This window comes from Hesperophylax consimilis, chromosome 4 (assembly GCF_061612785.1).
Source record: "Hesperophylax consimilis isolate HC1 chromosome 4, BYU_Hcon_1.0, whole genome shotgun sequence".
NCBI classification, from domain to species: Eukaryota; Metazoa; Arthropoda; class Insecta; order Trichoptera; family Limnephilidae; genus Hesperophylax; species Hesperophylax consimilis.
The window spans coordinates 42,561,242-42,588,922 of record NC_142839.1 but is presented as its reverse complement, the minus strand read 5'-3'; the positions used below and the strand labels follow the sequence as shown (position 1 = coordinate 42,588,922).

The 27,681-nt window shown below is 34.5% G+C and overlaps 3 protein-coding genes across 4 annotated transcripts; 1 reads left to right on the top strand and 2 right to left on the bottom strand.

The window, feature by feature from the left end:
- Window positions 1–581: 581 nt before the first annotated feature.
- LOC149424749 (transmembrane protein 164) lies at window positions 582–16,010 on the bottom strand. Of its 2 annotated transcripts, none has more exons than XM_089630976.1 (8): window positions 15,821–16,010; window positions 15,314–15,427; window positions 14,722–14,865; window positions 14,245–14,427; window positions 12,729–12,845; window positions 10,014–10,092; window positions 9,163–9,263; window positions 582–8,369 (listed from the first exon to the last, which is right to left on the bottom strand). In XM_089630976.1, exons 2-8 carry the CDS (start codon window positions 15,317–15,319, stop codon window positions 8,070–8,072), a joined length of 930 nt encoding a protein of 309 aa, XP_089487102.1. In that variant the 5' UTR covers window positions 15,320–15,427; window positions 15,821–16,010; the 3' UTR covers window positions 582–8,069. The 2 variants fall into 2 exon arrangements, with proteins under 2 accessions (XP_089487102.1, XP_089487103.1); XM_089630977.1 differs by lacking the exon at window positions 15,821–16,010 and adding an exon at window positions 15,522–15,726.
- A 1,914-nt stretch (window positions 16,011–17,924) lies between these two features.
- On the top strand, window positions 17,925–21,237 carry IntS10 (integrator complex subunit 10). The gene has a single exon (XM_089631486.1). It carries the CDS (start codon window positions 18,047–18,049, stop codon window positions 19,793–19,795), a length of 1,749 nt encoding a protein of 582 aa, XP_089487612.1. The 5' UTR covers window positions 17,925–18,046; the 3' UTR covers window positions 19,796–21,237.
- Window positions 21,238–21,262: 25 nt separating this feature from the next.
- On the bottom strand, window positions 21,263–27,383 carry Taf5 (TATA-box binding protein associated factor 5). Its single transcript, XM_089631485.1, has 12 exons — window positions 27,209–27,383; window positions 26,771–26,959; window positions 25,612–25,814; window positions 25,328–25,527; window positions 24,315–24,516; window positions 24,050–24,239; window positions 23,855–23,930; window positions 22,753–22,890; window positions 22,402–22,595; window positions 22,138–22,251; window positions 21,657–21,834; window positions 21,263–21,524 (listed from the first exon to the last, which is right to left on the bottom strand). Exons 1-12 carry the CDS (start codon window positions 27,275–27,277, stop codon window positions 21,313–21,315), a joined length of 1,965 nt encoding a protein of 654 aa, XP_089487611.1. The 5' UTR covers window positions 27,278–27,383; the 3' UTR covers window positions 21,263–21,312.
- Between the last annotated feature and the right edge of the window lie 298 nt (window positions 27,384–27,681).

The following is a 27,681-nucleotide window of genomic DNA, read 5'->3' as shown; positions in this document are numbered from 1 at the left end:
TTTTAACCCATGATTTGAAACATTTGAGCCATTTTTGTTATTTGTTATCATATTATCATATTTGAGCCGTGTTCAAACGATCTATTTAGTAAATGTGCTGTATCAAATTAACATTTGATGTTTTAAATATGCGCCATTAAAGACAGCTGTCTAATTTACAGTGTTGCCAATAAAGGAAACTCGAATTGGATCTCACTTTATTATTGGACAGTTATTTATAGTGCTGTTTGGGGATGAAATCACGTCAAAGTGAACCGTTCAATCATTTATTTGAGTTTTTATAGTTAAATTACCTTGAAAAAAACCAATGAACATAAACAGTTCAAATATACCCATAAATAATTTAACCTGCCTGATTGGCCGATAGGAACTGGTACCTGGTACCTGGCACTCTATGATGATGTGATAATAATGAGTTGTTATTGAGATGAACACTTTTTGGCCAACAGCTGACTGCGCTTTTCACTTCTTACAATAACATCGATAATTTTGAAGTTATAGGTCTCCGGGGAATGGTTAATATTATAAATAAATAATAAAAAAATAACAGATTGTAAATAGAAATAAAAATAATTAGTGGAAGTATTTTTTTTATTCAAACAAATAACAGTGAAACTATTAGATATATAATGTAAGAATGTGGACAAGATTGCTTCTTAATATTTAAAATATTATGATTTCGATTGCTGATAATTTTTGTGTAATTTTCTAATGAAAATTCTGCTACCTTTCGGAGAATTTGAACAATTATTCAAATTTCAAGGTTAATTTTCAAGTTCTGTGAAAGGTTTTTTCAGTTCTGTCTGAATAATGATATAATAACAGAAGCCTTTCTGTACAGTGATATAATAACAGAACTTGAATAGGACTTTCACAGAACCCGAAAATAAATGTTGAAATTTGATGAATTGTTCAAATTCTCCGAAACAACCCATCCTTAGTGAACACTTTTTTGATAAAAAAATTTCCTTCAGCAAATTTAGTATGAAACTTAGGTCACTTGTTTCACAGAATAATAAATTTCAAGTTTTGTGAAAGTTCTGTTATTATTTCAATATGTGTGAAACAACTGGTTAATAATGATATAATAACAGAATTTGAATAGAACCTGAAAATTAGCATTGAAATTTGACGAATTGTTCAAATTCTGTGGAATAATCTGACCTAAATCAAAATTATGAAATTCAACAGATAAAAATTGGGGCAAATTTATGTATTCTAATAATATTTAAAAAAAAAAAAATTAAGCATGCAATTTTCTTCATTACTAACTAGCCCCGCTACATAGCTCAGAACAATAGCTCGTATTGCTTTAACATCCAACAGATGGTGCTGTAAAAAAAAATGTTTGTCCAATAGATTATGCTGTTTTTACCTGTCACGGGTGACATCTATATAATATAGGTATGTAAAAACACATGCATATTCAAATGCAACGTTGTGTCAAAATTTCAAAGCAATCGGTGAAGAACAGTCGGAGATTTAAGATTTTGAACAAACGAACATTGACATTTTTATTTATATAGAAGAAAGACGTATAAAATACCGTAATACGTTCCAGGTTTTAAATACAATATTAAAATAATAATTGTGAGTAAAATGCATTGTATTTTATTATAGCAGGCATTGTGTAATTTTATTACTTTTGTTAAAGTGGTACTTCAATTTTCCACAAACTTGGTGTTCAAAATTAGAGAAATTTAATAAATTTTTAAATAAACTTATTATGATTTTGCCTCCCAAACGTTTATCCTTCTCTCTCTCAATAGTGATTAAATAATTTAATAACATTGCTTACAACAGCAGTAAGCCTATTTTTGTAAGTTCAATTATTAATTTTAACAATTAACAACATAACACCCAGACAAGCAACCCCCGTAAATAAAAAAAATCCATGCAATATAATATTGTTGCATTTGGTGGAAATAAAATTTGTAACCCCACCATAGAATAAAGAAAAACACAAGAAATGCCGTGTGGATGTATTTAGTGATCCAATATTTGGCCATCGGGGCCTTGAATTTCCAATACAAAACTGTGTTTCATAATGATCACAAAATTCAAATGGGATGGAGATCTACGATGTCAGGTGAGTGTAAGTGAGACAGAGCGCATGCTAAATGGTCTAGAACCAAAAGGTACTAAGTCAATTTGTATGGAAGGCTCTTCTAGCTTTCTTCTTTATTCTATGCCCTGTCACAGTCAAATACTTTAACCATTTACTACAAGTTTGTTTGACTGCAGTGAAATATCCAAACATTTACATGATTCCTTTATCATACTAAAATCAAGCAGATGAACTAGTCGTTTACTAACCGACGTCTACTTCATATTACATTATTAATAGATTTCCAACACAAAAGAACAGTTTCAAAAACAGAAAGAATCCTTTTATTTTATTCTACAAATCACTACGGAACAATCTCCTTAATGTTTAAAGTTTTAACTGTTTAAACAGTTGTCAATGCGCTACTGATGAATAAATAGTAAAATTGAGCTGCATTTTACGTCAAATCTTCTAAGCCACTTATGTAATAAAATTATTATTAATTTTATGAAATATGTGATTTGGTATAGCAAACAATATAAAACATAACATAGAAATGACACAGATAGTATATTGCGCCAAATATCAAATGGCTTATTCAACTATCAATATAAAACAGGTTTAAATAATAAATTCTTTTCTACTGGCAAGGATATAACTGCTCAAATAATTCTGTGTTCCCACTTAATCTATTCTATGAGAATTTATGGTCAATTTCAGTCGCGTGACTTTTTGGTATACTAGAGTGCTAATATTACAAAAAATTACATCATTGATGTTCTTGTATCCAAAAACGATTTTTTTTTTTCGAAAATTCGGTTTTTTGTATGAAGATTTTCAGGAAATCCGTTCGGTGCACGGAAACTGAAATTTCCTGAAAAACTTACACACAAAAAATGGAATTTTCTAAAAAAAAAATCGTTTTGGACTAAACAGCATCAATAATGTCGAATTTGTCAAACTTAGAACCCGATCTCACACTCAAAAGTCACGAGCCACCACTGGTCAATTTACAGAACGAAAGTTGAAGTCAATTTAACTTACTATATACTCACTGTTTTAATCCATAGATTCTATGAAATAGATCATATAATAGACTAGGTGAGATATAGGCTTATTATAACAAAATAGCCATTATTTTATTACATATTCAATTGATTATTTTATGTAAAATCAGCATTATCTTATCGCTGTTTGATATGAATGGAAAATTTTTATGTTTTCTAAATGCCTAAGATCGTAACAAAATATTATAAAATAAGGAGTCGAGAACATTATTCTCAATACAAACTTTAGTACCAAAAAAAAATAATAAAAATCAATAAATTGGAAAAGTAAATTAGTATAAGGTTAATAAGAAAAAGGGCTGTAATGTGTAATAATAAGGTACAGTAGAATCTCGATTATCATGGCTTATCAAGATAAATGAAGTTATTAAAGAAAAAGCTAATTATTATAAAATTACATGGTAACAATAGATTTTGAATTTTCAGATAGTCAAGGTGCTACTGTAATTATTATTAGATATATTATACCCGTTAATTACACTTATATTTTGTTACATTAGTAGGTATGAATGTTAAAATAAAATGGCTCTTGAAATACTGATTCTAGTTCTTAGTTACCCGTTGTCCTCAAGAGCGTGGATGCGTAATTTTAACAACAAAGGGCTAAAGATAGAAAGATTTCCAGACTACGGATGCGACTGCAGCATTGGGTTCAGATTCAGGATACCATGCAATGCCACCCAACCTTTCCAATGTACATAATAAAATTAGAAGGTTTTTAGATCATTCCATAACCATCATGAGAAACTAGGTTTTACAAACTCATGGTCATGATAGTATATGTGTATTCCAGAAGGTTAAATGAAAGTTAAAACTTTGGTCCCTTGTGGAAGTTTTCTTGACTGTATAGTTCTGGATGTGCGACTGAGGAATATTGCATATTCAAAACTATCAAAAATATACATAAATAATATATTATTGACCAATTCAAATACTTCAATTAACTTAACAGAGGTTCAGTCTTCTGTTGTGAGAACAATGGTTTTGATTTATGAACGCACAATCTCTTTAAAACCGTAGGTTTTATTCTTCAATCTACCTCCATCTATTTAAATTATTTCAGAAGGTAATTTACACAGGACAACTTTAATAAAATTCACAAATTTAAAAAATATTACAGAAATATTTATACCAATATACCAATGCGCAATTAAACTATTGTGATCTAAAATATAATATTTTTTCCGTCTCATTAAAAGCCACAGGAACACTAAAGCTTTATTAATGGTTTTACAGAATGTTCTGCTGTACATTTATAGGCAATGCCGGGTTCACACGAGGACTGGACAATACTGTCTTGTTCCAGCTCCGGACACATTGTCCTAGTGTGAACAGTAGTTGGAGGACAAGGTAACGTACCAAGACATTGTCCAAGAAATAGATGTGCCAGCTATCTCCGCAGGATAGTGTCTTACCCTACCACCTCACCCAGCCGCATTGTCCGCGTATAAACGCACTTAGACAAAACAGTAGGAAAATAGCCAGTTGCTCCACGCATACGTATCTCGGCATCGCGCTCAGATATTTTAATTCGGCTTACAAATGTTGCATAAATGGAATACTACAATAATACATCTAGGTATAAAAGACCTAATATTTTTAGCGAACTCGCTTGTAATGCGCGTCGTTGTGTATCTATTTTCGCAGCATTCCGCGTTTGAATTACGGTTGAATTGTTGTATAATCCCACTGTCCTGTACATCTAGGTCGAAGCTGTTCATGGAGCTGAGACAAGACAATGTTGCATTGTCTTCTGTATTGTCCTCGTGTGATCTCGGCATAAACAACTTTTTTCAGTACAATGCTATGATCCCTTAAAATTTTCATTCAATAGAACTAAATACATTCATAATTTAAATAACAGGTCCATTCTCTTCTCAGAAACATTAAAATTGGCAACTTTCCTGATTTATAAATTTCAGTTACATTTAGGAAGAAAATTGTAAAAGTCTGAAAATGTTAATTTTTAATTTTTGCCATTCGAACGAGGAATAAGGACAGTTGAAAACATTTTATCTTATGGTCAATTATTATGTCATAATATAATGAGCAGGCATCAAACAAAATTGTATTTTGTAATTTCTGGAACTCCATATAATGTTACTTATTATTAATATTAATTATTTAATAGATCAAGTTTTAAAAAGTCTGTTTATTAAGTTCTACTTAGCCCGCCGTCCCACTCTCCAGTAAGGAATTGACACAAACCGAGTGCAGAAAGACCCTGCACAGAAAAGTAAAGTTTGCTACGGTTTGCAGCGCAACCATTGTCAGACTTTTCTGCGCAGGGTCTTACAGTTTAAGTCGATTTGTTACCCTCTCTTTACCATTACCGACCCATGGGGTATCGAGCTTATTTAAAATAATAAAAAATTCAAAACACCCATATGTCGGTGGCGGTCCGTGACTTTTCAATGAGCTTGAGTGGTAAGATTGAAAAAACGACAAGGATGGATTTTCAATCTGGTGATGCTGTGCTTCCCCAAACTGAAAGAATCCTGAAAATCTCCATAAAAAATTGTTTTTTCAGCTACAACATCAATAATGTCGTATTTTTTAATCTTGCCACTCTAGCCACTGCCATATGTGCTAGTAATTTAAAACAACTCAATAAAAAAATTATTAGAGTTTTAAAGGATACATACTATACATAACTGAAAAAAATGAGCGAATCGGAATTGGAAGCTAATATGATATAAATTGAATAATTTTCAATTGAAAACTCTAAACCAGGAAAAAAAAGGTGAACCGTGGTCGTTTTACTTTAACTACATAAAAGTGTCGCTCACACTAAAGTGGTTTTAATTAAGTTATATTATAATACACTCGGCGTCACAAAAATCGCACCTATTTTAAAATCTTATGAGACAATAAAGCGATGGTCTCTTTTGGATGTGCAGCGTCGTCGCCCTGATCCACACATCCGGATGAAGCCACCAGTCTCCTGAAAACCCGTAGAACTGCAAAACGGCTTGAGTTTAGTTGCCGGGCATCATCACACTGTCACATCCCTAATTGCAGTAGTGCCACCACTTGAGCGGCTTCGTCAGCAGTGGTGTCCATTTTAAGGGGTTATTTTCTAGCACTAATTAGTCGCGTTTGTCCTCTTCAATGTTCATATAGTGAATGACCTATATTTATCTTAAACTGTTCTTTTTATAGCCCAGATGATACAAGTTGTGGCACCTATAAAGAGTATATGCGCACATTTTAACATCCGATACTCGGAAAATGTGTATTATTTATGAAATGAAACTATTGTCTGATGAGAGGTTGTTAAATGTACTTTAGATTGATATCAATATTGTTTGGGTTAGATGTATTGGCTCGGGGAAATTTTACATATTCGAAGGTGTGAGATTTTTGTGACACCGAGTGTATTGTAAGTGTCTTACACTTAGCATTAAAGTGGTTTTAATTTAGTTACATTATGTAAGTTCAGTGTTTAAAACTTAATAGTAAAGTGGTTTCATTTTAACTAAGAGAGACTAACACTTCGCCAGGCTACAATAACAGGGTTCGGATTGCCGTGTTAGTTCTGAGATAGTGAAGGTAACGGTGATAAACCCCGTCATAAGAAAGGTAGTAAATTAGCTACATAGTATTACATATATTAAGAGTTTCTAACACTTAACAGTAAAGTGATTTTACCTTCGCTACATAAGAATGTCTAACACTTAAGGCAATATAATTTTCAATTAAAAGTATTACTTCACATAGTGTCCTTATCCAGTGGATTTCTTTTCAGTAAAATAGTAAATTTGTTAAAAAAACATGACAATCTAAAATGTGTATACATAGTAGTATTTAAAACTAAACGATAATTACAAAAAGATTAAAGAAAGTAGCGAAAAATTCATTAGGTAATTGTCATTAAACAAAGTGCCCAACCATTAAAAAGTTTCTTACTAAAAAAATAACACTAACTAGCTTGCTATCATTTAAGTTAGTATATTTATATCAAGTAAAAATGCAATTCAAAGGTGAAAGTGAAAATTGAAATCTAGACATGGCTAGAAAGGATTTAAGAATTGAAAATGATGTTTGTTTTCAGATTTACCTACAAAAATAAAAGTCAGTGATTCTCATATAATAAATTATGAATAATTAGTAAGCATTTGAAGACCCATGTGAAAAAACTTTAATATAATAATAATATGGCATTGATGAAGATCTAGATAATTCATTATTTATCTCTCAAATCAATTGATTAGAAACCCATGCAAAGTTTTCACAATAGCAAACCTTCAAAAAGATAATTGTAGATTGAAATCTACATTATATAAGTGTTCGGGGTTAAACTGCTGTAACTTTATAAGTACACTTTACGTAAATTTTTAGAAATTCCAATGTTAAAGGTATCTACTTTTCAGGTAATAAGGTTTAAATGCACCAAATGGTTATTACCGGCATTATTATTTTCTGCATTGTTGCCATATTTACCACCCTCTCTCCTTACAATGTCAGTTTGTTTTGAATTTACATCCAGTGTACAAGTACATATAAGTTTCTTTTTTACCTGTACTATGATGTAGAATCACCTCCCGAAGTAACTGCATTTTAAGCCCGGACACCCTGTATATATTTAAAGGTAGTAAAATACCTACTAAATATTTTCATAGAAAGCAAACACTATTGACATTGAAAATTACATAGTTATTTCATTTTAACACCACTAAATTTGCTTTATTATACCGCCCTGGTAAAAATTGGGTACAATGTAATGTTAAGTTCAGGCATAAAACAGTGGTGCTAAAACAAAACTATCCCTATTTCCTTTTTTTTAAAGTAGTTATTTAAATAATCATTGATTGCAAAATAAATTAAAAAGGATCTGAAAAAATGTTAAATCTTTTTCACCTTTGAGTCTTCATTTGTAAAGCTGTAAAATTGAAGTAATAAATAAGATTAGCCTCAGAAAATACTCTCATGTGTCAACTACTTTCTGACAGCAGTTAATCACTGTGAGTATGTTCAGAATGGTCTCCTTCGTACACATTCAGCGGTTTCTTGCAAGACGGGCATTCTTTGCTTCCCAAAACACGTTTGACCAGGGACATATCCGCATCCAGGGATGGCTTGGCCTTAGTGGGGCCGAACTGGGTGATGAAGAAGGGAGCCAGGATGCAGAAGATCTTGCAGAGGAGAGGGCACAGGAGACCCTGGTGGAAGCACGAAGCAACTCGGTACCAGGGACCCTCGAACGGATCCTTGAGGGCAGGACACAGCATATGGTTCAGGTTTACTTGAGAAGGCTAAATACAAAAACAACAAAATCATAAATTCAAAATCATTGAACTTTATTTTCATTTTGCATTAACCTTTTGAATGCCAGCGTATGTATCCTTAAAAAGATATGTTTAAAAAATTATTTCTCTGAATATAATTAGATGTTCTGGGGAAACTACATTTAGTAGATTATTTATACTTTTTTTAAATATATAAACACATTATCTGATAAGACGGTACAGTTTAAATTATGACGAAAATAGAATCAGAACGCGCACGGCAACTTTGCATCGGCACAACAACAGTTAAAGAATTTGAAATGCAAGAAAAATAATTAATTGATTTGTAAAACCATTGAATTTTTTGTGAGTTTGACCCTTTATTGTTCTGGAGTTCAGTTCAGAACAACAAAAGTAGAATTTCATTTATCATTCAAAGAACTTTACTTCCATCAATTAACATAAATTACAAGGCAATGATGCAAATTTATCCCAATTTAAAAAAATATTTTTAAATACCGGCACAGTAATGACATAAAATATGATCAATTGACCGTGATTAAGTATACGATCATGACCATGCATAAATATGATCAATTATCTCTGATTATAATGAGTTTGTATTTCCCCACCTGCTCAAAAAAGTCAATTTAATTAAAACACAATGAAAGGTCATAAATAAGCCTACGATAATATTATTTGATCAGATATTAAAAACAATTATCGACAAAGTAAAAACTATTTATAAGCTAGGAGCCTAATCTAGTTAAGAAAATGTTAATTACATCAATAAATGAATAATAATTTAAATATTACTTACAATGGCAAAGCCTTGAAGAATAATGAAATGATAAAGCAAGTTAATACTGTAGCTGAATACATCCCACTTGTAGTCCGTCAGCTTTGGTAAATTGTAGGCACCTGGGGGAAATGAACATTATTAGAAGTGTCTAATTTTGAAACCGTTCATCCGTGGTAGAATTTCATTTTGATAAGAATTTTGTTAGAAAAACTTCATAATTAATTCAAACAAAAAATATATTTCTGAAACATTTTTTATCAACTACATAATTCTTTTATAATCAAAATATTTAGTGAACATTTTTAGTTAATCATGAGAATATTTGAGCGCTTTTATGACCACCTATATAATATTATTTATACAGGGTATCCAGGGATAAAACATTAGTCACTTTGGGGAGTGATTCTACATGATAGTACAAGTAAAAAAGATGAATGTGTAACTTTTTCGAAATTCAACAAAAATATTTTTTCCATAAAAGATTTATTTCTCCATTCAAACATTTTTTTTTATTATTTCCTGAAAACTACCTTAAATCATTGTAAATTCGAAAAAAGTTATTTTTACTCTTTACTTCAGGATTTTTAGGAGAATTTTTATCAGGAGTTGCTTGAACGCGTTTTTCGCGTACTGTTGGTAGAGAGCAGGAGACGCTTAAAAGCGTTTTTGGTATTTTCATGCTATTGGTAGACGGCGGGAAATGCCAAAACGTGTTGTTATTCCAAAAATAAATATCTATCATTGTCAAATGTAATTAATTATGCACTCTATCTGAAAAAATTTCTCGCCTTACGGAGTGGATTGATAAAAACCACCCACTAACATTGTGTCAAACTATTAAGGACCATGGTAAAATAATTTTCTCTTACCTCCAAGTCGGAGAAGGTAGTATGGTATCACAAGAATCAGAAGATGTTGTATCCAATACAGCGCTGCCTCAGCCCCAATCTAGAAGGTTTAACCACTCAGAACATTAGAACGTCAAAAGACGTAAATATGATAATAGCGGTCAAGACATTAGAACGTCTTTTCACGTAAACGCGCGAGATTTTACAAAAATCGATTTATTTCCATCACTAGTATACGGATTGCCATGATTTAAAAAACAGAGTATCGATAATGAATAACGCTACGCGTCTGTATTCAAGAATATCTATGGAAAGTAGAGGTGCATTATCTAAGCCGATTGGATCTGTCATCTTGTTCGTTCATAATTTATTACGTTTCTAAATAATTTATTAAAAATAGTTTTGGACGGTTAATATTTTGAGGTGACTAATAGTTTTTAATTATATTTCTTCAATATATAAAGTGTTATTTCTTTATGATACTCAGAAAAAAGTACATTTTTCACGGCTTTGAAATAATGCTAAGCGATTCTTACATATTTTTGACGTTTTCATAAAATGTATATTTAGAAACGCAAATATTTACGTATTACAACATAATGCGATAGTGGATTTCATAATCTTTCCAAAACATTTTTTAGAATGAGGCTACGTTTCCCAAAACGTGAGTTATGAAGCTTTTAGCGAAACTCGAAAATAACACAAAAATTATTACGTTTTGACAGTTCTCAAAGGAACACATAGTAAAAAAATGTCTTTGTCTGAGAGGTTAATAAACATACTAATTTAGGTTGGTGGTGCATGCGTAAGTAATAGGAATTATTCATGCGGAATGCTTTACATTATTTGAGTTCAATGAACTTTTAATTTTCAAAATTGGAACTACTATACATCAGACAAAAGCAGATACCAAAATTATTTTATGACTTTAAATTTTTATTCGAAATGAGTATTGTGTTGTTCAAATGTTTGACAGATGCTTAGATGAATTAAGAGTGAAGATACATTACTGAGACAATGCGCGTGGTTTTACTGAACTAGGTCTAGTGGACACACTTTAGCGGCCTGTTCATAATATATACATTATTTGAATGGCTATCCTTTTCATAAACGGTGCTACATTTTTTATTCGATTAGTATGAACTAGCTGACGTGTACCCAGCGTTACTGGGGGTTAACTTTAGGAGATAGACATATACCGTTGCAGACCTTTCTGTGGGCCTTTTTAAGATATACAATTCTGTAGTACATTATTTTGATGTATCTTATAAGGTTTAGCCAGCGTTAGCAATGTAAGCGCCCGAAAATATATTTTTATGACGTGATTAGAAAATATTGACTTTCTCTACTTTATATGCAAGTATTACATATATATATAAACCTTCCAGAAGAAATTCTCTAAATGATAGTGAAAACCGTATTAAAATCCGTTACGTATTATAGCAGAACTAAGCGCACAAACAGACAGACGCGGATGGCGACATTGTTTTAAACTATTTAGAGATATAACGTGTCTTGTATTTTTATTGGTGTCGTAATTTTTCAAGTTTACTAACATTCAATATGTTTTAAAAAATATATATATTACAATTTGGTGATTTTCTCAACTACCATACTAGGCTCATGCCCTATTAAGGTGGAAACACATTATTAAAACCCGACGCGACCCGATGAAACGCGATGCGTGTTGAGTCGAATCAAATGTATTGTTTTCTATAGACCAGAATCACACTATGAACATCTGACGCGGCGCCATGTGCGCACATGCCACCCGATCCAGACGTGCCAGGTCGGTGTGTTGCCCATGGTGGGGGTAAACACGCCACCAGACGCGGCCTGCGCAGTATGTTTCTAGAAAACACCCGACGCCACGCGTCAGTTGTTCGAGAACTGTCACAGAGCATATACGGAATTTATGCCAATTTAATATTATTTTTGCATTTATTTAGCGAAATGACCGACGAACAATTAATTGAGTTGGTAAAACGATATCCTGTTCTATATGACATGAGTTTAGCTATATACAGGGATCATACTGTGAGAATATCCTATTCTATATGACATGAGTTTAGCTATATACAGGGATCATACTGTGACAAATAATCTTGTGTATGTCACTTTGAATAAATTCGTGTATTTCTTCAAATTGTGTTTTAGTAACCAGAAAATACATATGAAATCTTTCATTATCTTGAAGTAAGTCTGGATACATGAGTATGATATTCACCACACATACTTCTCTTTTGATTTATTTCATGAACCCAGTAACGCCTAGTTATTCTCTTTTTCTTGAGTCGTTTAAGTATCATATATGTACCCATAATTTGCATCAAATCTTCTTCATCTGACTCGTTATTTATTAAATCCATAGTACAAAACCATTCACTTCCACTGCTGTTAGCTAACTGTATTCAGAAATTGCTAGTATGTCGTGGCGTCGCGTGTTGGTAATGTGCACGGTGCACATCGGGTGTCGAGACGTGGCGTCGCGTCGCGTTTTAACAATGTGTTTCCTCCTTTATGGTAGTCGTTAATGGTAATGGTATGGAATATTTCTTCTTTTTAAAAGGAATCATACTGAGGAAAGTATTTTTTTTATAAATACAAATCCTACAATAATTATAATATCCTGTGATTTTTCATGGGTAGATAAAATAAAACTCTTGATATTATTAAACACAAATGAATAAATTAAAACAGATCCATCATGATAGCATAAATAATTTAAAATCTTACAGTTCTAGATTCTGTCTCAGGGAGCAGCATGGCTAATATTGGTCCATTGAATAAACTTATTTGGAAGCGGAACAATCCAGTGACAACTTTGCTGGGGGGAGCTGCCAGCAAAAATATCTGAAAAAAATCACACATCAGGGTTTTTTCTTAGCGTTGTGATTCAATACCAAGCTCTCTATGCGACAATAATAAACTTCCGTTAAATCTCAATCGGTTTGGTCGGTGCGGAGAATGAAAACCAGACCTCGGCAGTAAATTGCTTACAAATTATACTTAAGTACTTGAAGGTGCAGTTCCAATTTCACTATCATTAAATTTTTTTTGGTCATTGCAAAACTGGCCATTGTAATAACTGGCAATTTTTATTTTTCCATGTGACACCTTAGAATAGCGCCCCAGTCTGTACATTGTAAAGGCAGGGGAACTGTCGCCACACAGAAGACAGGGGAGGCTTTGGGCAGGCTTTGAAGATACCCAACCCGACGCGTCTCCAAAACGTTCCAAGTACTACCCCCAAATATGTGTCACATACTGGAGCAGATCACCACAGAATCAGTTTCAATGAAATCCATATTGCCGATTGCTTAGGATGTTGTTATTCTTGAGGTATGTGAGCAACTTGTTATTAGTCACCCTTTCCAATACCTTTGAGAGTATGGAAGTGATCGCCCTTTTCCAAAGATCTGGCACCTTTCCACTTTTGAGTGAGAGTTTAAATAATATTGAGAGCACTGAAGTTCATGCTGCAAAACATTTCTTAAGGACCAGGGCAGGTATTTCAACTGGCCCACTGGCTTAATCGATTTTCGACTCGTTCATAACCTGGAGAACCTCCTTGTTCCGGATCTTTGGTTCCTTCATGTGGAAATCGCAGTGCGGAATGGAAGGGGGAGTCTCTCCGTTATCTTAAGATCAAGTTGGGCGCTGACTCAGCTTTCTCACGGGTCGAGTTAGCCAGCCAGCCATCGGGCTTGGTCAGAGGTGGAAAAGTGGTTCTGCATAAATTTCTCCCAATTGAAACAGCATGCGACCAGAAAGAACGGCCACTGGTTGGGCAGTCTGCCAGCTTTTTGGTAATTCTTTGGTCGTGGTCGCTTTTAATTCTATTAACGGTTCTCTTGTAATCCTTTGTCCGTTTTCGGTATTCCAAAAGTTTTCCAAAGTGCATGATAAGTTGTGTTTTTAGTCTGACCGCTTCAGCACAGCGATGGTCAAACCACGGCTTTGTGACCGCTCCAGAGGATTTGACATAGAAAGGAATGTAGCAATTCATCGCAGATGTGATTACCTCTACCACCTCGCGTGCACAGATTGATTCATCTCCTGAGCTAAAGCAGACTTTGTCTTGTCAAACCTCTTTGGGCATGCAAGGTTATAATAGTCAAGCAAGTTGGGAATTTGAAGTGAAATTAGAAATAATACATGATTTATCATAAACTAGAGCTGCAACATCAAACTGGATTTTATCCAGATACCACAAATGGAAAGTGACTCTTAAAATGACCAAAATACTAACCAGAATAGCAGTGTGAATGTGACAAGGATTTAAAAGATAGATCACAGTCCGGGAGGAGAACTTGAAGCCAATCTCCATCCCCCAGAAAAGGGTCATCATCACCAAGAGAATCCTCTTCCCCATTCGCTCCTTCCGTATATGAGGCTTTACATCGGGAATGTCTAGTTTAGGGAAGGTGGTGACCTGGAAATTTTTCTAATAATAATTATACAAAAACCAAGACACAATATGAAGGGATTCCTCTCACTAAAACAGGAAGGAAGAATATAATAGTGTCTTGAAAACATTGTTTTATGACATTTGGATGGTAGGTATTGTTCATTTGTTGACTCATTGATTGATTTAGGTATGAAATAAATCATGCAATCAACAAAATACAAGTGAACGTAATTTATAGCAATTGACGTTTTGGTAGCTCGAATTATTAATAGTATCTTATGCTTGCAGATAAAATAAAGATTTTTCTTAAATACTTACAGCAAAATACAAACATATTGAAACAACAATAATGGTTTCTATTAGCTGTTGTTTCCCAGTCAGGTAATAAGCGCAATCTGGTCCGAAGTTACGAGGAACCGATCCATTTACTCCACCAAAAGCCCAGAAGAATATTTTTGGAGCCTAGAGGAAAAAAATCATATGTGTATGCTTATCGAACTAATATAAAATAATGAACACTGGATGATTTATACAGGCTCTCAACTTTTTTTGTTATTTGTTTTTGGGGTGTTATGCCGTGTTGCGCTAACTCCTTCTTTAGCCAACGTTTCGGACAGCATTGCAGTGTCCATCATCAGGGCAGATGTGTTATTTAAAACAAAAATACATTTACAAAATAACACATCTGCCCTGATGATGGACACTGCAATACTGTCCGAAACGTTGGCTAAAGAAGGAGTTAGCGCAACACGGCATAACACCCCAAAAACAAATAACTGAAAAATATTGATGATGAAAATGAAAATCTTAAATCATATTTAGGCTCTCAACTAGTCATTCTTTAATATTTATATAGGCTCTCAACTAGTCATCCTTTAATATATAATATAGGAGCACATTGAAACCTTACCTGCATCTTTACAAATGCAAAATAATGTAGGGTTATTTGCTAATCCAATTAAAGTTCAGATTTATACATCAGTTAAGTCAATGGTCGCTGGCAATATTATTGTTCGAATTAAACCTGTAAAAAATAGTTATTTAGTCCCTTGTTCAAATAATTACAAAACATATTATTAAAAAACGATATTTTTATATCAGTACATTCAATTTATTACATTTTATCGATCGAGAAATATTGTATTTTTTTAATGCTAAGGTTTGCTTTTTAAGGCTTGCTTTTCTAGGGTAGATTACATTTTAAACTATTATTGGATTTGACAATAGGTGCTAATGATAGGATCAGTTTCGAAAGTTTTATTCAATGAAAAAATAAAAATTTAGAATTAATTGTGCCACATTGTAAACCAGTGAACGTGCGTACTGTCGTAACAAAGCAAAATAATGAAATTTACAAAATAAAATCGAAATAAAATTGCACATTCAGACAAAAGTCCACAGTAAAAATGTAGCTTACCTTGACAGAGCCACCTTTTGTTAATTCGATAAATTATGCGATAAACATGCTCTCCATTCTTGAAAAGAATTATATGCAAAAAATTGAATTAATCAATTTTTTGACATAACTCACGTTCTATGTATTGTATGTTTCATTTATAATACGATACGATACAATATTTATGTAGGTATGTACAGTTGTAGCAACCTGAAGTTACTATCATATGCTATCATACGAAGGCGACTGCGCGTGCGCGCATGTGTCAGATTCTAACCAGCGATAAGAAAATGTTGAAGATCGGTTGCTACTGTCAAAGTAGTGGCGTGCTTATTCGAGGTATCCTATTTCGATTCGAAGCCTTCAATCGAATAAGAAATAATACATGCAGGGGGTTCTAATATTAGTCTGTTAAACGCAAAAGGTAGGATCAAAACTGTGTTTTTAATGTGACACCGCACAAGAGTCCCAACTACTCCCAACCGTCTGGAATCAGTGAGACCATGGCATCCAATTGGGGGTATGTTGTGAGGCTGAAGGTAATGGGAAGGGGAATTAGATGGGGAAGAGGAAGGTGAGGAAGAAAATGGCTATTCAGATCTGGTGACCAAGCATGGTCAAAGCCATTTCAAGTAACGTTTCAATTCTGAATGAAGGTCTTACACCAGAGAGATACTGAAAGTATCTTTCATGCTGGAGCGTGCCACAAATACACTTTATATGATTTTGAATGAGTGAATTAGGAAATAACACAAAATAATCAATTAAAATACTTGCGCAGCCTGGCATTTGTATCCACGACCTTTAGCTTTCTAGTCGAGAGCTGTACCCCTTTGACCATGGAGGCCCTCACCTTATTTATTTAATACAATAATTGTTTATTCTAAAATAAGCAACGGGTTAGTCGTTAGTTTTTAAATATTGTTAATCTTGAACTGGGGACATAACATAATATTTTTAAATTAACATAATTTTCGTAGAGTTTTGTTTTAATCTTAGTTCCTTTCGTAATGTAACATTAATTTCTGAACACCCTCTGGAAAGTAAAAGATTTTGCACTTAGACCATTGTGCAAACACATTTATTTTCTTGCATCATCTTGGTGTTGCCATTCAAAGCATTTAAGCAATCGCAGCGCCCTCAAATTTTGTATTCAATAATTTGCCGATTTGAAAACAGGATGTGATTTTTTTAAAATTAATATTTTATTTTATTTATATTATTCGATATGTTCGCAAACGTTTCGATTAATTATTAACATTTACAAGTACTATTTGAGCTCAATTTTAGTACCAAATGAGTTCAAAACTACCCACGATCGCAAAAAAATGTAGGAAGACGAAATAGCTTACCAAATATTAACTTCTTTTATTGATTTAGCTCAAATCATCCGGGTTCTTATATATTTTGTAACCCCACATATATAAAAGCTATTGACATTAAGCAAACATATTTGAAATTAATTTAATATATTTTTTACCTAATAATTTTATTCGTCATTATTTTTTAGAATTAAAAAAAAATTCGAGACAGAAAACAATTTCTGCCATCGGTGCACTGGTAACTGGCGATGGGTACAATTGATGACTTTACTCGATCTTTTTGACAATCGAAATATTTCAATTCATTATCGTGGATAAATCGAGTCTGTCACAAATCACTCGAAATCACAGTTCAAGAAATTCGTTTTAAAACGTCATCGAACAAAGAATCGATTCTGTCAGAAATCATCGATTTCAAAGCAGTCACATCATTGGTCAGAATCAATCGATTTCAACGCAGTCAGAATTCATTAGAATATGTGAATCTATTCCCAATTTCGAGAAATGTCAAAAATGTCTTGTATTGCTTGACAAACGAGATATTATGCCCGTGGGTACATTATATTAATGTATTCTTGAATATTCCTACTAGAAGCTTGGAATCTCCTCACATTTCTCACTATTCCGTGGAAGTCATTCTTCAATAGAAAATAATAATAAAAATATTTCATTACCACTGACATAATTAAATTAAATTATTCGATCCTGCCCATCACTATTGGTAACCTTTACCATCATTCTGTCAAAAAATAAATGTCAAAACCATTCCATAGAAAATCCAAAACAGCATACAAAAGAAGCAAATAAGCAATCAAAAGTTATCGAAGAGTGGTTTATTTACCAAGCCTATGAAAAAGCCGAAATTTTGTTTGCGGAGCTTAGAGCAAACCTAGATTATTTTGCCTATTAGAAAACAACCAGTGAAATGCCTATGCAAAGTATGGAGTTGAGTGATGAAGAATATATCATAATGCGAGCGAAAGAAGACCTACACACAGATCCCTATGCGGCCAAAGCCTGGATGCTCACTGCGAAGACTCTTTTCCCAACAAACTTCAATGTTCAATTTGAAGCCTACATGATGGAGAAGGCGGCCGGTCGTCTACAAGAATGCGCCGATTGTTTCACTGCTCTTATTAATGCACCACAAATCCCAAACCAACTTTGGCCGGAAATTGATGCCATTACCGCCTCACTGAAGGGTCCAGAAAACAGCTTTGTAGCACTAATGTTTCAAAAGATAGCCCCAGAAGTGCAACACAAAATTCTGTTGGCTAGTGCAGAGCATAGTGAAGATACTATGGAACATTGTCGACTTTTACTCTTACTGCTTAAAAGATTTCCAAGTGCTGTGGCTTCTCACGGAGGTCGCTTAGTGGAAACTCTATTGAGTGCTGAAAAACATAGTTCTGAAAACTGCTACGCCCGCCTGCTTGTGGTGGAAACATTGCCACTTCTGGAGAACCCACAATCTCCTCGTCTCTTGGTTCGTTTACTCGTGAGAGCCATAGATTTTTATAATAGCTATTTGTACGAAGGCAAAGAAAATGATATAATAGAACCTTGGCAAAAACTGTTTGATGTTTTGGAACTGACTGGAAAGCAGCTGGGCTGGGATCCTTATCTCATTACCTACCCAAATAGTTTAAGCAAAGATAGCTATTTTCAGAAATTACTGCCACATCGGACCGATGATGACTGCAGGCAAGCTGTGTACTGCGGAGCCGTTCACCTTCTACGTGCTCTCCATGAACATAATGCCAATAGAGGAAACATGATTCTATTGGAGGCATTCTCTGATCCTGATTTGCCTCTCTCTAAAAGACGGAAAGGAGAGATTGAGATTACCGGAGCAGCTTCAAATATCTTCTTGGTTGCGGCAAACTGTTGGGAACTCTTACATTCAAATGAGATACTTAAGAGAGAATTCTTGAAGTTAACCAATCAGCTGCAGGTTAAGCCTTGGTTGGGGACATTTATGGAAGAAATGGCTCTATTCAAAGGTAGATTTGAGGAAGCTCTCCCTCCCCCGACGGATGTTAAACTTGCTGCCAGCTTGACAAGAGCTTCCGTGATGTACTGCCAATCACAGTATGCCAGTTGTTTAGAACATGCCCTAGTAGCTTTCGGACAGATGCCCATAGTGGAAGGGCAATTGGAGCCCAGTCTCATCGTGGGCGGAACTCACAGACATTTACATTTTCTTCCTCTGACCAAATCAGCCATTGTCCACTACTGCGCCAAACTATTATTGCACTCAATTAAAGCCGTAGGAAGCATAAGTGACCTGGCTGCGGGAAACATGATAGTGCTACTGCAACTAGACTGGCCGCAGGAGGAAGGACTGTTGCTCCGACTCCTCGATGCCATCCGCCAACGAGGTGTTTTCCATTACCCACTTTTCCAATCATACATCATCAACATTGACATATTGGAGGAGTTAATGTATTTGTGGAGTGAACAGGGAGGAAGCATTGTTCTGGATATACTACCTAATGCCCAGCAACATTTGGGGCAGAGAAGGATAGGAACCCGAGGGGCTGACAAAGGCGTTAAGGAAGATATAAAGCAAGCCATGAGAGCGCAAGTGGCCCGATGCAATGAGCCCATTATAAATCTCGTCACTCAGTTCATCACCCAAGAAAGAAATCATTTGCTCCAAACTTTTCTTTGATATAAATTGAAACAATATCGACATTGGAAACAGGGTAGTAAATAATATGCTCCTTCTAGTATTCTGCCTGATGTCGACCATCATGGTTTTGGCACCCTGCGACCCGCCAGAATAATGAAGGAGAAGTGACGGATCCACTCCTTTCCTCGATTTGGCACACAATTACTCAACATGATATATGTTACCTTGGTATACCATTTATATTTTATTGTGTTCATCCGAATAATAATAATCATTGCTTTTGGCATTAATTCCTTCAGAGTTGTAAGAAAGTATTATCATAACAACATGTTGTCAGCTTTACTATCAAACTGTGGAATATAAATCAGGTACATATTAAACTTCTAAATTGTTTATAGTGCATGTATATTGATTGATTTGACAAATATTTGAAGAGGTAAACTTACACCTAACATTATTTTTTGACTTGTGGAATAAGTATGTAGATGCGGATTGTTATTGAGTTTGCTAATTCAGCTGATGAAGTGCTTATTATATCTACCAATTTAGTTTTTGTTCAAGGAAAATAATTTGTTCTTCGATGCAAAAATATAAAAGGTGAAATAGACAGTCAAATGTACAGAGTATTTTGTGTAGCATATTACTTTATACATATTAAATGTTATGTTGTATATAATAGAACTGGATACATGTCTCGTTTCAATATTGATGAAATCCTTTTTCCTAGTTAAAAAATCTTAGGCAGTGGAAGAATCGCATTTTGTTCCATAGCTTGAAAAAAGGAGTAAAAACTTAATAAATTAGTTCAATTAGTTATCTTATACATAAAATGTAAACATCACTTAAGTTTATTATGTGGATAGTTCACTAGTAAGAAACAAAAACAGATCAAGTAAACTTACTGGTTTTGTAAAATTTATCAACCATTTGAAAATTAACACATTTCATGCGGGCGAAAACAAGGGTCAATTCAAGAAAATTGATTTTGTTTGGAACAGCCATATCTTAAATATTTAAATTAATTTTTGTACATGGTACTCACCACACCCCAACTAGTCTGTGGTGTGCCATTTAGTGGATGTCTTATTCGTAAAAAATGAATGTATTTTACCACATTACAAAAAAATTTATCTTTTCACATAAATCATTACAAAAAAAAACTTTCGCATCTCCAGTGCGATGAATCAACTGTAAGGAAGTATCACCTGTTCTATGGGTTTAAATATAGTTTCCTTTTGATAAAATATTCTTCCACACAAAAGACAAGAATGAGACAAGATGGGGAAGACTTGGTTTGCATTTTTAAATACATATAATTATAGTTGGGGCCCATATAAAGAGATTGATGTAAATTTATTGGACGGCAATGCCTTTTCCACCATTAAGTAGGACCGGCGTAAAAGATGGAAATTCCCTTCCCGCCCGAAGTGTATTGTGCATTTTTGTTTTATTTGCAAAACCTTGGAAATTGAAAAGCAATAAAACACAGCAATTCATAAATCTGTAATATAAGTTTAATTATTTATTAGTCCAATACAAAAATGCATTTATAAAAATTAAGAGAACTCATACATTCCCACCGCCAAAAGCAGGTTTCTTCTTGTGAAATGTAAAGCTATGATGGGAGAACTTTTGGTAGCGTAGGACCTCAGCAAATATCTATCTGACGTTTTTACATCAGGATTGTGTGAACCCGTATTCTCTTCATTGGCTATATCATCCGCCAATAAGTTGAAATCCCATAACTTCAATGTGCAGTCCAGGGAACCTATTCAAAGAAAAATACGAAAAAATATTTTAATCGGTCAGATTTATTTTTCTACGAAAGTATTTTTTTAGGAAAAAAGGTTCTTGTTTAGGTTTTTAAAAAAAAATTTTTTTTTTTAAAGTATATGGGTACCTGAAGCCAATATTGATCCGTCCCTACTGAAGGCGAGGGCATGCAGAGGAGAAGAATGGTTTGCAAACTCGGCAACCAAATGTCCTTGTGATATGTCCCATATGAGGACCTGTCCTCCTCCACTGCCTGTTGCTATGAACCTTCCGCAGATTGAGAAGGATATAACATTGACGATTGACTGAAAAATTTAAATGTTTTCACTGTAACATCACTTCACTAAAAAAAAATTAAGATATGGGTTTTAGAAGTTGGTTAATTCATATAATTTAGACTAAGAAGACACACTATAACAAGGCTGAGAAGCCACATTATTTTTTTTTTTCATTTACATTCATACAAACTCAATACTCTGACACTTGACCATTCTTAAGTATTTGATTCACTCGATCTTGCCATTTCTTTTTGATATTTCCATTTCCCTGATTCCATCAATCTTCTTGTTAAGAAATTATTGTATTCGTCATGACAAAATATATATTACCTTATGTCCCGACATGATCCTGACTTGGTTGCCCGTCACACAGTCCCATAGTCTGACTGTACGATCACTGGACCCTGTTGCTATGTAGTTGGAATTCGGATGAAACTGAATACACTGGAAATCAAAAATAAATCAGCATTATTCATAGTAAAAATAATACAAACAGCAATCAATGTTCAAATTGTTTTACACTGTGTTAGGGATATCTGTGTGTTACGGCAGACAAATATTATAAGTTAAGAATATATTAAGTTAGGTTCTTACGTCCACATCGGATAGATGTCCACTAAATATCCTTAGCGGCTGGTGATGGTCGGTGGCCCAGAGCCGTGCCGTCTTGTCGTGGGATGCGGTGGCGAAGTAGTGGCCATGCGGGGAGAAGCGCGTGTCCCACACGGGGTACATGTGGCCGCGGTAGCACACCAGGCATTTCCACGCATGCAGGGACCACAGTCGAACTGAAAACAATCAAATTACCGATTATGTAACCCAAAGTTTACTTGAAATCATATTAATAAGGTCCTACTGTTGCGAGCTCCATTGTAACCAAGAGGGAGAGATTACAACAGCGCTATCAGGGTATGGCCATAATCTTCAAATTTTACTTTATCTTACCAGTGGTGTCTTCTGAGCAGGATAGCAGAAGAGACTTGTATGGATCAAATGCCACTCTGTACACAGGACCTGAGTGTCCCAAAAGGGTTCTGCTTGTTTCTCCTAATCGTTCATCCATCATGCGGACCAGGACATCAACTGAAATATGTAAGTATACTCAAATACAGGCTACAATAAAGGAGAAAAATTTAAAAAAATTATTTAACCCATAATCAAAGCAAAAAAAAAGACGTATAAAGGTTTAATTAGGTTTTATATACGAGGGGGTTACCCGAAAGAAACTGAACTGATGTTGTGGGAGGCTTAGTTTTTGTAGTACCGGGTTCTGCCAGGAGAACTATGTACAGCTACCTCTCCCCAGTCAGTATGCCAATCACTGCACTGGAGAAGTATTCCTTTTGGCTGGTGTGAATTTTTTGTGTGCTCGTCGTTTTTGAGATGGCTGATTTTCGTGAACAAAGTTCCAAATGACCTAAACTTTTTATCCAAAGTCGTCACAGGTGACGAATCATGGTGCTATGGAAAAGACCCTGAAACAAAGCGACAATCCAATGGAAGACTCCAAATCAATCAATCCGATGGAAGACTCCAAATTCGCCTCGCGAAGAGTTTGCTCTTTATTTGAGAACCACAAACAATAGTGGTTCTCAAATTTGAGTTTTCCCCCCTGGCACTAACTTTGTAGGCCGTTTTTAACATTTCAAGAGTTTCTATGCCAGTTTTCTTAAACTTCACGGCAGTGTGCTATTCACGAAAATCAGCCATCACAAAAAAGATGAGCACGCAAAACAATCATCACCAAAAATCCACACCAGCCGATAGGACGACTTCTCCAGCGCAGTGCCTAGCATACAGACGAGGAAAGGTAGTTTGTAAACGGTTCTACGAACAGAACCGTTTACAGAAATGAAGCCCCCCGCAACATCAGTTCTGTTTCTATTGGGTAACCCCTTGTGGCATCATTGTTTTGATCCTTGTTGTCTTCATAAATAGCCTGGCAAGCCATACTTCATTAGTGTTATAGTAGACCACACGCTAACTAGACACCGTGAGATGTTTGGAAGACAAACTAACAATTCTTCAAGTTCTATAAGGTACTTACCAGCTTCTCTATCAATGTCAGATAACTTATCGACAGATTTCATCACTCTTAGCTTGTTCGGAGTAAGGGACCAGACCTGAAATATACAATGAGAGGTGAACATCTCTAACAAGTTCACAATGCAAAAATTAACTTCATAAAGCATCAAGTATATTGCATGTACAATTTCAGAAGAAATAAAAAGTAAACTAATACCTTTATGGAAGAGTTGTTGAAACCCACTGCCAACAGACTGGAGTCTTCGGCAATATCAGCACATGTTACATTGTGTAAGGAATTTAGCAGAGTATAACAACAGATAGAAGGGAGGCATTCTGGACTCAAGTTAACCCTTTTGGACGCTTCCCTCAGAGCCCTTGCTTTCTCCACTTTATCTGTTTCTTTTCTGCAAACAAAAATAAATTTTAAAACAATACTTTTTTATAAATGGATATTATATTACAAAAAAAGTTAGACTCACAAATCTGGAAGGGGCATTCTGTCCACTGGCGGAGCATTCGGATCAGATTTGGTTTTCTTGGAGAAAAGCGGATCCTTTTTACTTTTCTTCTTTTTGGGTTTGTCTGGTGTTTCCTCTGCTTCTTCGTCTTCTTCCACAGGAACAGTGAGGCTTTGAATGTCTGGCTCTTTTAACAGCCCATAGTACACTTTCGTACGGTTTTCTTTAAAAAAAAAAGTGTTAATTACGCCATGGCAATATTTTTATTGCTGGTAACAAAATAAGGGGTGTCAAATTCTGTTGCCCATTTTAAACATTCAAAAGAAGTTCTGCTTTCAAGTAATTTTTTCCATCGCATTTGAATGAGTTATATTTTTAAATTGTCCCAAACAAAAGGAAAGGAATGATTTTTGATAGGTAAATTATTGTTGAAAAAAAAGAGTAGAGAAACCACTACTTTCCTAATGGCGTAAACATGTTTCTCTAGTTTTTTTTTCTTAAACGAAGCTACATTTTTTTTAACAACTGTAGACCCTCCAACGTCCCTGCATAGGCGGATATGCATTATCCAAGTGAAAGGTTAAAAAAAGTTATGTTAAGTGTAATCTCTAAATATTATAAAATAAAGTCGTTATCCGCGTCTGTCTGTTTGTGCGCTTAGTTCTTCGAAACTACTATCATTTAGAGAATTTTTCTGGAAGGTTTATGTACACATAATACATGCATCTTATATGTATAGAAAGTGGAGAAAAGTCGATGTTTATCCTAGAATTCACAACCTCAAAACTTTACTTCAAATCTTTCCAAACCCCAAGAAACGCCGGGTACACGTCAGCTAGTATAACCATAAGATAAACAAGTCTGATATTTTAAACAATATGTTGAATATATCACAATTCTTAATATTATTTTCTAATATATGCTAAAGAAAAACAAGTCAGCTATTTTATATTTTTAAGATAAGAGTAATAAGAGACATAAGTAATTAATCAACAGAATTGTCTAAACACGCAGCCATAATATAATATGCTCACCATGTTTCGTAGCCTCTCCCATCAGCCCCCCAGCAGTGGCCAGCACCTGCTTTCGGTTTCTAGCGCCTCCCTCATAGAGTTCTAGGTGCAGTCGGTTGTTCACGATATTTGATACAACCGAAGAATTCTTCTGCTCATGCAAGTGTCTCTTTAGAAGAGAGGATATATCTCGGGAGATTTGAATTACAAATTTGTTGGAGCTGCAAGGCAAAAAAAAAGATATATTGAATGTAAAAAAATTATATAGTAATATGAAACATAAATCATAGTATGTGGCATCTTACTTAAAAGTCTCGGCAAGATCATCTTTATTGATTTGGCTTTTGTTGGTAATTTGTGAAAACTTTTTGATGTCATCTTGATAGAATTCTTCTTGTTCAGGTCCAAATTGCTCCAGTAAAATTTTGGCGTGTTCCACATGATTGTTTAATATCAACTCCATATACATGTGCACCAAAACAGGATACAGAATTGTTGACAGTTCATGCTAAAAAGTACATACAAAATTTACATTAGTTCTGACTTTAATTAATACAAACTTTAAAATACCAATTTTAGAGAAGAAAAATTGCACAGCATCCTATCATAATATACATCCGCTACTCTTTTATTGTTTCTAATGAATCCATTACTACAAATCAACCGGAAATGCAACGTGACAACGGAAATAGTTCTACTCATATTATAGGAATGGTCCAATTATGATAATATCATTAATGTTCTCTTCTGGGAAATGGTAAAAAGGTAATTTTTGGATAGGGCCTGACACGCTTATTACGAATATTTTTTAGAAAAAAACTTTATATTCGCCTTAATTACTATAAAAGAAAACTTTTTGCATTTCGGGCGGCGGAAAATTATGAATTTAAATTTTCAATTGCGTTAACCAAAATTCACTTCGCGAATCGATGCGGCGGCAATCAGCTGCCATTAGGTACGTCACTGTTATGTTGGTATCCCTGATACATTGATTTGTATCACAAACCATGTTACACAAACCTAGCGTAGCCGGTAAACTAGTTGAAAACTGGGATGTTTTTCTTGCCTTGACGCGAGCAGGCGTTATTAAGGGGCACTTTCCTTTGTATCACAAACCATATTACACAAACCTCGGCACCCCACGAAGATAGCAACGGTCGTATTTAGCTCTTGTTAATGCATCAGTGATACCAACATAACAGTGCGTTCCTAATGGCGTCGCGTTGTCGCCACATCGATTCGCGAAGTGAATTTTGGTTTTATGCAATTGAAAATCAAAATGCATAATTTTCCGCCGCCCGAAATGCAAAAAGTTTTCTTTTATAGTAATTAAGGCGAATATAAAGTTTTTTTCTAAAAATTATTCGTAATAAGCGTGTCAGGCCCTATCCAAAATTTACCGGTAAAAAATTATTGCAGAGATGAATTTGCATCGACGTTATATTTAAACATTGATGTACTTACTTTATAAATATCCAATGAACTCTCAACGAACTTTCTTAGGTTTTCATAAGCGTAAGTATAAGTGAGTGGGTCTCCTTCGCTGTGGTAGGCCGACAAGGCATTGCTGATGTCGATCTCAGATTGGGAATCGGTCGGTGGTAACTGAACATCGGTTAAATTAGCTTCTTTCCTTAGCAACTCTTCAGTGCCCTAAAACACATTGAAAATGGTATTTTGACTTTTGAATTCCACTGGAATGTATGTCACCTCTGAGTGCTAATTACTTGCTAACGGAACTGGGAGGTTTACCACATACGTACCCTTAGAAAGCTATGTTAAAAGAAGTATTATAATAATATAACTCATTAATGTGTACAAGGAGTATTTAGAGGAGCAATTTCTTCGGTTTGTAGATGATGAACCGGTTCACAAATATTAATTTCGGAATCAATTTCGTACCTTTAAATTATATTTCCTCAGCAACTGGAGCACCACAACCAAAGAGGGGTTTTTATCAGACATGTTCATTCAAAAACATTTAGTAATACAGAGTTAAAATTCCGAGCGAGGAAAAAGGAAACCAAAAAATTATTTGACAGACAAGCCGCAAAAAACAACACTGAAAACCATAGACATTTTAGATTTTGGAAAGTTGGTTCTCAAATATATGGTTGCCTATGGTTAATTTCCATTAGCGCTACAGACAAAAGGTGATTGGTTTATTTATGGACAAAAGTAAAAAAAAACTTTTATCACACATTGAGTGGCAGTGCGTGGTTTATTTATAGTAACAGGTAATGTTGTTCCTTGCATGGGATAACAGCTTATCAACCTCTTTACCCAACGCGATTTAAAATATTTTAGAAAAAGTACATTTGAGTCTTCCGTGTGTAGAACTTTCAGGCCCGGGGTATTTTTTCATATCTGGTTTT